Genomic DNA, 9,830 nt, shown 5'->3' with positions numbered 1-9,830 from the left:
AGGATCTTCTTCCATTGACCACCAATGAGAAAGGGACCCTTCTTCCAATGACCACCAATGAGAAACGGACCCTTCTTCCAATGACCACCAATGAGAAACGGACCCTTCTTCCAATGACCTCTAACGAAAAACAGACCCTTCTCCCACTGTCCACCGATGTAAAAGGGCCCTTCCTCCAATAATCACCTTCCAATGACCACCAATGTAAAGGGGCCTGTCTTCCAATGAGAAAGGGACCCTTCTTCCACTGACTAGCAGTGTAGAAGGGACCTTCTGCCAATGACCACCAATGAAAAGGGGCCCCTTCTTCCAATGACCACCATTGAAAAGGGGCCCTTCTTCCAATGACCACCATTGAAAAGGGGCCCTTCTTCCAATGACCACCAATGAAAAGGGGCCCCTTCTTCCACTGACCACCAATGAAAAGGGGCCCCTTCTTCCAATGACCATCATTGAAAAGGGGCCCTTCTTCCAATGACCACCAATGAAAAGGGGCCCCTTCTTCCAATGACCACCAATGAAAAGGGGCCCCTTCTTCCAATGACCACCATTGTAAAGGAGCCCTTTTTTCAATGATCATTAATGAGAAAGGGACTTTACTTCCACTGACCCCCCAATGTAAAGGGGCCCTTCTTCCAATGAGAAAGGACCCTTCTTCCACTGATCACCAATGTAAAGGGGCCCTTCTTCCAATGAGAAAGGGACCCTTCTTCCAATGACCACCAATGAGAAAGGGACCCTTCTCCCACTGGCCATCAATGCAAAGGGGCCCTTCTAATGAGACAGGGGACCTTCTTCTAATGACCACCAATGAAAAGGGGCACTTCTTTCAATGATCACCAATGAAAATACATCTTCTTACACTGACCTCCAATGTAAAGGGGTCCTTTTTCTGGTGATCACCAATGGGAAAAGGACCCTTCTTCAAATGACAACCAATGAAAAGTGGCTTTCTGCACTCACTGCTAGTGTAAGGGGGACACTACAGTTTTCACAGTCTGTCTTCTGGATGAAAAGGTTTGGAAAGGCTGTTGTAGAGACTGGATCGTTCTGGCTCAGTGACCAGGATTTTAGGCAGCCAGGTCGCTACCAGATTCAGAAGGACTTCAGCATGGACAGCCTACATGTATCTACCTCAGTATGAGTTTCTACTAGGGACCTTCAAATACTTCCATTTTCCCTACCTGGTTATCAGTGGCATGTTGGCTCTCTGATTCTTCTGGGTCTGACCTGTGGCGAGGGGCAGGATCTGTGTGAGGCCAATACATCGATTTTCTTCCCAAGCAATTGCAACACATTAACCTCACGGCCTCCAAGAAGTTCCACTTCTTCCCACAGCTCAGACCAGCAAGCAGCAATCACTCAAAGTACTGAAGTCATTACGTCAGCACTAGAGCCAAATATAATTTCATCAGAAGATGTAATCAATGGCCACCTACATAGTCTCTCAGTATTGGTTTTCTTTAATATGTCCTCATGGAGGGCAAAGGAAAGGGGCCACTTATCTCCCCAGGAGTACATACTAGCCTTTCCTCGCTCCAATAGCGAAGCGACATACACAACCCTTCCAGATATAGGTGGTCATGTGACTTAAGCAGCCCATAGATTATGTGATTTTCTTTCCTTCCTCCACAGGTGACAGCAAAGAAAATCGCTCAGCTACCCCATCAACATTGACTATGTTGATAGGGGAATACCTCCCGCAGTGTTTCTGTGTTCTGCCGTCGGGGAGCCTTTCTGGTCAGCAGAAGACAATGAATACTGCTACTGGCTATATCTGCCGGAAGTAATCACGTGTAAAAAAAATCAGACAGGCTGGTTGTACCAAAGTCAATCAATGGATCAACTTGGGTGCAACCATCTTGCCCATAAATCAGGGGCGTCAAACTGGCGGACATCCAGCTGTTGTGAAACTACAAGTCCCATCATGCCTCTGCCTTTGGGAGTCATGCTTGCTACTGTCAATCTTGCAATGCCTCATGGGACTTGTAGTTTGGCAACAGCTGGAGGGCCGCCAGTTTGACACCCGTGCCATAGATGAATCAAATCTCGGCCGGTCCCTGCTGAACTGGCTGAGACTGGATTCATCAATGGCTGGCTTTACCCTGCTAGTCCCATGTGCTAGGGTGTGATTGGCCAAGCACTGTCACAGGGGGGAGGAGTCCATAGCCCTGTGTTAGCGGTTTGGAGCTTAGACACGACTTCCCTGTCTTGGTCTGGGCTGCAAAACCAGATGTCGGAATCGAGAAAAGGCGAGTATGTGTTGCTGGGGAGCGAGTTGAAGGACCCTTTTATTTTGAACTGGGCAAAGAATGGGTTCATTGAAGCTGATTGCCTAAGAGCTGCACCCCAAGTGCATGTCCCCCTTGAAGCTCCACCCCCAACTTTATGCAAATACTGACTTTGCAGGAAAGTGATGTTTAGACACAGTCGCATGTCCCATAGCAGGTGGAGAATAAGATTGGGAGCTCTTGGGACAGAATTCAATAGTATTTTTAGACAGAGCTATGTCCCTGACTTCAAACCATTTTAGATGGAATGTTAGAATAGACCCCAGTAAGGCCCCCCAGTAAGGCCCCCCAGTAAGGCCCCCCAGCAAGGTCCCCCAGCAAGGTCCCCCAGCAAGGTCCCCCAGCAAGGTCCCCCAGCAAGGTCCGCAAGTAAGGTCCCCCAGTAAGGTCTTCCAGAAAGGTCCCCCAGTAAGGTCCACCAGTATGGTCCCCCAGTATGGTCCACAAGTAAGGTTCCCCCGTAAGGTTCCCCCAGTATGGTGCCCCAGTATGGTGCCCCAGTAAGGTCCCCCAGTAAGGTCCCCCAGTAAGGTCCCCCAGTAAGGTCCACAAGTAAGTTCCCCCAGTAAGGTCTTCCAGTATGTTCCACAAGTAAGGTCCCCCTGTATGATCCCCCAGTATGGTCCACCAGTAAGGTCCCCCAATAAGGTTTGCCAGTAAGGTCCACCTGTATGGTCCCCCAGTATGGTCCCCCAGTAAGGTCCCCCCAGTATGGTCCACAAGTAAGGTCCCCTAGTAAGGTCCCTGAAAGGAACTGTTAGCTGCCCTCTGTAGCCTGACACAGCCCCCCGAGAAGCTCCATGATTAACCTGCTCCCTCTCGTCTCTTTCTTCCAGATGAACATGTTGATGAGGCTTCAGGAAGCCGCCAACTACTCCAGCCCGCAGAGCTACGACAGCGACTCCAACAGTAACAGTCACCAAGATGACATCCTGGACTCGTCGCTGGAGTCCGCCCTCTGACGCCACTCCGCTGCCTCAGCAGACAGCGGAACAAGAGACACTTTATAGACTTTTTTGTTTTTGTTTTTGGGCTGGGGGTGCGGGTCGCCCTTCCAATTACCGTTTTGGTTTTTTTTTTGACAACGTGTAAGAAATATGGCTGCACTACTTGTAAGCGGCGGTAACGCGCCGAAACACTGAAAAGGTTTTTAAGTTGTAGACAGAACGGGCCTCATGGTGCCGGGCTGGAGGGGAAGAGAGTTCACTGCCTATGCTGCTGTAAACCAAACACGAAAATGGCGTGCTGGACACTCCGCCTTCACACGATGACCTCACTGCAGATAGTCGCCGACTATGCTGCTTGCCTTGCTCTTGGCGTTAACCGGTGCTGGTTGGGGGGGATTTGGTGTCGGCATGCAGAACTTTGTACAGCTATGCAGGACATAATCCGTCCCTCTCCTGAACCCCAGGAGTGTAAGGGCTCCCACCCAATATGCTTGAGAAACTGAGACGATAATCGGTGAGCATCAGCGGTCATTTCTGTGAGACTTTCACACTTGCAATGAGACTTTAGAAGCCAAAAAAAAACCGAAGCCACCCCTAACCAACCACAACGGTGACGATGGTCATTGAGAACATATAAACCAAGCCGTGCCGTGGGTTGTGTAGCCAGTCCTGGTTGGTCCGTTAGCTCTCAAGTCGTTTTTAAATCAGACAACGGTCATTTATCCACAAACTCCATGAGATATCATTCTGCAGATGGCTGCCAAGGTCTTTGTACTTCTGTAAAGAGGACCTGTCTTGTCTTCAAATGTTCCCAAGAGCGTTTTTGGCCTTTAGTTCCTGGAAAAGCACAGTCCTGTTACGGAGAATGAAGACAGTGGGTGATCTATCCAACGTAGCTTCATGGTGACCTGCTATCCTCCCACCTAATCACCATCACATAAAGAGTCACAATGTGGAGCTTACACAGGGCTGAGGATTCTGTCCCCAACCCTTGTGATAGCAGTAGTTAATCGCAAGGGAAGAGGTCACCTGCTTATGCTCAACCTATCCATTACTTCCTTTCAGGCTGGTGGGGCAGGAGGGTCCTCATCTTCTGGGACCGTTGGCTACACCGATACTAAGGGCTCCAGAATAGCTCTTAAGTCGTTTTTAAATCAGACAACGGTCATTTATCCACAAACTCCATGAGATATAATTCTGCAGATGGCTGCCAAGGTCTTTGTCCCTCTGTAAAGAGGACCTGTCATGTCTGCAAATGAGGTGTTTACACAGTTCCCAAGAGCCTCAGATATGTTTTTGGCCTTCAGTTCCTGGACAAGCACAGTCCTGTTACTGAGAATGAAGGCAGTGGGTGATCTATCCAACGTAGCTTCATGGTGACCTGCTGTCCTCCCACCTAATCCCCGTCACATAAAGAGCCACAATGTGGAGCTTACACGGGGCTGAGGATTCTGTCCCCAACCCTTGTGATAGCAGTAGTCAATCGCAAGGGAAGAGGTCACCTGCTTATGCTCAATCCATTACTTCCTTTCAGCCTGGTGGGGCGGGAGGGTCCTCATCTTCGATACTGACCGATACTAAGGGATCCAGAATAATAGGGACGGGTGCTTTTTTCCCAAAGTCCCCATCAAACCCAGCAGATGGTAGGGAATACTTAGAGACTGTTGACGTGATGTACAGGAAGCTGACTTCATTGTCCCCATTTTTTTAAACATTTCTAGGGGCGTGGCCTGTTGGAAACATAAATACCTCCTTCCTATAGCAGCAACATAAACAACACATGTAATAGACATCAGCTGCCATGATCGCTCAGGTAATACCTCCCGCCCCTCGTGATGCGTACACGCCTTATCTAACTCTGCATCGAATCTTTTCTGTGCATTTCAGCCATGTCTTTCTATCCGCGAGTCACAAAATGAATTGTGCTGGGAAAAGAGCAAACGGTCACAGAAAACACCGATGGGATGCGTTTAGAAAAAGCTATAGCAGGGCTGGGCCAAGGGGTGGGCAGAAGTAGAGGCTGCTTTGGGCGCTTAACCTCGTCACGCCAGCGCCTCCCGGCCCTTCAAGGGGTTTCAGACGCCGGGGTTTTAGGGTCATGCAATTCGCTGTCATGGCGGTCACATGTTCGGAAAAGGTCCCGATCGTAAGGGGACCTTTCGGTGAGACACCGACATATGTGTCTTCAAATGGTACGCAAGTATGCGGCCGCTCAACGTCAAGGCCCAGCCACCGTGAGGCCGCATATTTGCGTACGGTCGGCATCAGGGGGTTAAGCAGGATGGGTGGGGACAAAAATGGTGGAACCTGCAACCCATTTTGCTGAAGGGGGGGGGCATATTTTGGCCTTTTTTCAATTTGGTGCTAAAGATCCTTGTCCTACCTAAGTAGGGCGGTAAAAGCCAAAATATATAAATGGAGAACCCCTTAACCTCTTGGCGCCGGCCGAACGCAAATGTGCGGCCTCCCGGCGTCAGGGCCTAGAAGCCGAGCGGCCGCACATTTGCATTCTATTAAGAAAAAACGCGCTGAAAGCGCTGCCAGCACACACGGAAAGGTCCCGATCAACTCTTTCGATCGGACCTTTCCCGATCATGTGACCGCCGTGACAGCGAATCACGGTGGTCACATGACCCTAAAACCCCACCCGCCTCCCGGCTTCTGGAACACTTAAAGGGGTTAAACTAACGCTGCATTTGGTGCTGATTGCTGAAGGCTTTATGCAGGCCATACATGGTTCGAATTCTGAACAATTTTTCGTCCAAAAATTGAAAACGTCGTTAGCTCGGTAATCTGATAGCGCCATCATTGATTTCACCTGTTCACCCCATATAACAGGTGAAACTTCTGTTCCTTCCGGGTCACGGCTCAAGCGCATATTCTTTTCGGAAAAACGATCGTACGATTTGACCATCATTGAGTGGAAAATCGATCGTTTTTCACAAATTTTCCATCATGCCCGATCACCGAAAAGGGGAGGAACCACAAAAATTGGCCGGTGTCATTGACCCATTAACAGAGCCAAAATTGGCCGATAATTCTTGGGTCCGATTTTCGGACAAAAAAATCGGTCGAGTTTTGACCAATGTATGGCCGGTCTTACTTGAAATTAAGACATGGTGCAAATAATGTATTTTGGCTGCAGATAAAGGCACCCAAAATTTCACCGTCTCGTGCAATTAGTTTTGTTTGTGCCAGATCACCATCGGGAGTTTAGACGGCAGAAGCGCCCGGATCACATTGTGCATCGGTACCAGGGGCGGACTGACCATTCGAGCACTCGGGCACTGCTCGAGGGCCCGGGTCAGTAGGGGGCCGCATGAGCTGCCCCTGGTACCTTTTATATAAGCTTTTTTTGGGTGTGGTTTGATTGTGGGTGAGGACACAGGGGCCCCATGATCCCCTATTGCCCAGGGGCCCCATGAGTTGTCAGTCCACCCCTGATCGGTACCTTCATCAGGGCGGAGCAGCACAAATGACAGTCAATGACGGCTTGTCCATCTACTTCCAGAAGGGCAGAGCAAAGAGTACTCCTTTCTAGACCGTATAGACTTTCCAATAAAGAAGTCGTCTCATGAGCAATACAAATCGAACTTCTAGTCTATTGATTCATGTTTACCTATCTCTGCTCGTCAAAAGAATCACCTGTCAGCTCCTCCCCTGAAGAAAGCCCGATTTGTATAAATTACTATTGTGGAGTTCAGACAATCTGTGAGGTTCGACAAAAGACCTGTCAGCTCCTCCCCTGAAGAAAGCCCGATTTGTGTGAATTACTATTATGGAGCTCAGACAATCTCTGAAGTTCGACAAAAGACCTGTTAGCTCCTCCCCTGCAGAAAGCCCTGATTTGTGTGAATTCCTGTTGTGGAGCTCAGACAATCTCTGAGGTTCGACAAACTACCTGTCAGCTCCTCCCCTGCAGAAAGCCCGATTTATGTGAATTTTTATTGTGAAGCTCAGACAATCTCTGAGGTTTGACAAATGACCTGACAGCTCCTCCCCTGCAGAAAGCCCTGATTTGTGTGAATTCCTGTTGTGGAGCTCAGACAATCTCTGGGGTTCGACAAACGACCTGTCAGCTCCTCCCCTGCAGAAAGCCTGATTTGTGTGAATTCCTGTGGTGGAGCTCAGACAATCTCTGAGGTTCGACAAACGACCTGTCAGCTCCTCCCCTGCAGAAAGCCCTGATTTGTGTGAATTTTCTATTGTGGAGCTCAGACAATCTCTGAAGTTCGACAAAACAGCGGTCAGCTCCTTCCCTGCAGAAAGCCCGATTTCTGTGAATCTCTATTGTGGAGCTCAGACAATCTCTGAGGTTCAACAAAAGAGCTGTCAGTCCCTCGCCTGGAAAAAGCCTGATGTGTGTGAATTACTGTTGTGGAGCTCATACAATCTGTGCGGTTTGACAAAAGACCTGTCAGCTCCTCCCCTGCAGAAAGCCGATTTGTGTGAATTACTATTGTGGTGCTCAGACAAAGCTTTGTTGCTTCTGCCCTTTCAGATGTGACTGGGTGCACTAAAATTATCACTCATCTAGCAGACGATACAGAGATGCTCCCCACAGGACATGACTCTTCCCCTTGAGTAGCGATAGCACTGATCTGACTCGTACCTAGATCCATCAATCCTAGTTAGGTATTCATCTCCTACTGAGCAGTGTGGTCCAGCAGTGGTGGAGGAGGAGGGCATGCTGTTGACCATATTAGCTCACTAGCTCAGCATCCACAACACTGAATGAAATGATAAAAAGGTCTAAAGAGGACGAGGAGTATGGTGAGATTTCTTCCGTAGAAGTGTTCACCTTTACAGAAAAAATGTAAAAGTGGACTAACACCGCGAGCCCCCCATCCCCCCCCCCCCAACTTTGTTCATAGCTGTACTTGCCTCCAGGGATGCTGAGCTGTCAGTGCCCCTGCAGTCGATCCAGCAGTCCAGGGATTTAAAATCCCCTCTCTTCTCCGTTCACCACGTCCGGGACAGATCAGATAGATTATGATTGGTCGGCACCTGCACAGTGAATCACTCTGGTTCATCCTGGAGGCATTGCATGGAGAAGTCCTCTTCTCCATGCAATGCCTCCAGGATGAACCAGACTGATTTACTGTGCAGTTTGCAAGGATTTCAAATTCCCACCAGCTGCAGAAGGCCTTGACAGCTCAGGAACCCCACAGGTCAGGGGTTGGGGGGTCAGGAACCCCACAGGTCAGGGGTTGGGGGGGGGGGCTGTATGGTGTTAGTTCACATCTACATTTTTTCTGTAAGGGTGAACCAACCCTTTCAGTCCATCTCTATGATCATGTTGTCCTAACAATTAAGAAAAATTTATCTTAAAAAGTAAAAAGATTCTTCCCAAATATATTGACATATATTTGAAATACTACAATTTTGGCCATATTCATTATATATATATATATATATATATATATATATATATATAATATTTTATTTTTTAATTTTTTTTTTGTATGTTGAAATGCGTTTTTATTACAAAATATATGAAAAATATTTTGAAAAATAAATTTTCAAGTATACTGTACCTCTTTAAAAATACATTTAATCTACATTTTTGGAATTATTTACAAATATATGTAAAAATATATGTTAAAATGACTTTTTTAATATGTTAACAAAATCTGAAGAGTATACTTTTAAAAAATATTTTTCATATATTTGTGTAATATATAAAAAATGCATTTCAACATGCAGTGTGTGTGTGTGTGTGTGTATATATATATATATATATATATATATATACCGTGTATGTGTGTGTGTATATATGTGTATGTATGTGTATATATATATATATATATACTGCATGTTGAAATGCGTTTTTTATATATTACAAGAATATATGAAAAATATTTTTAAAAATATATATCTTCAGATTCACATTTAAAAGGTCATTTTAACACATATTTTTACATATATTTGTACATGCATTTTAAAAATGTAGATTAAATGTATTGTTGAAGACATGCAGTATATTAGAAAATGTATTTTTAAAAATATTTTTTATATATTTTGTAATAACGCATTTCAGCATACAGTGTGTGTATGTATGTATGTATGTGTATATATATATATATATATATATACTGTATGTTGAAATATATTGAATACGGCCAAAATTGTAGCAGTTCAAATATATGTCAATATATTTGAGAAGAATATTTTAAAAGTATATTTCAAATACATTTTTCTTCCATGTGGTATACAATATGCTGCACAGTTGGAGCGAACTTAACTTTCCTTTTGTATACAACAGAAGTGTTGACACTACAGCCACTGCTGGGCTCTCCCTCCACAAAAACTCAAATCACAGAAATGCCGCACTGAACATACTAAACACACATGAGCCTTCAACACCCTTCCCCCGCATGCCCACACAAGGGCCACTAAATCCATTGCTTTATCAACATACCCCCTTTGTTTACTCGCACACCTAAGGGTCGCCTTGTCTATTATGCAACAACCTCCATGTCTCGTTTTAATAAACTGCGAGAATTTTAAAGCCTCCGAAACGTCAGATATCACGTCTATCCAGCGAAACGCGTAACGCAAAAAAAAGTCAATTTAAAAGAACCCCGGGTTC

The 9,830-nt window shown here is 46.3% G+C and overlaps 1 protein-coding gene across 2 annotated transcripts in view; it reads left to right on the top strand.

Moving 5' to 3' along the window:
- The window catches only part of NAV2 (neuron navigator 2), a 103,678-nt gene extending 96,852 nt beyond the window's left edge, over positions 1 to 6,826 (top strand). For both annotated transcript variants that reach the window (XM_089664948.1, XM_089664946.1), the window contains one exon: positions 3,128 to 6,826. In XM_089664948.1, coding sequence (XP_089521074.1) covers positions 3,128 to 3,253 — 126 coding nt within the window. In that variant the 3' untranslated portion in view covers positions 3,254 to 6,826. The remainder of the gene's footprint in view (positions 1 to 3,127) is intronic.
- The last annotated feature ends 3,004 nt before the right edge of the window (positions 6,827 to 9,830 follow it).

The sequence above is a fragment of the Staurois parvus genome, unplaced genomic scaffold (genome assembly GCF_062004578.1).
Source record: "Staurois parvus isolate SC_StPar_1 unplaced genomic scaffold, SC_StPar_1.0 ptg002112l, whole genome shotgun sequence".
NCBI lineage: Eukaryota > Metazoa > Chordata > Amphibia > Anura > Ranidae > Staurois > Staurois parvus.
The sequence above is the reverse complement of the archived record's forward strand: the minus strand, read 5'-3'. Positions and strand labels throughout refer to the sequence as shown.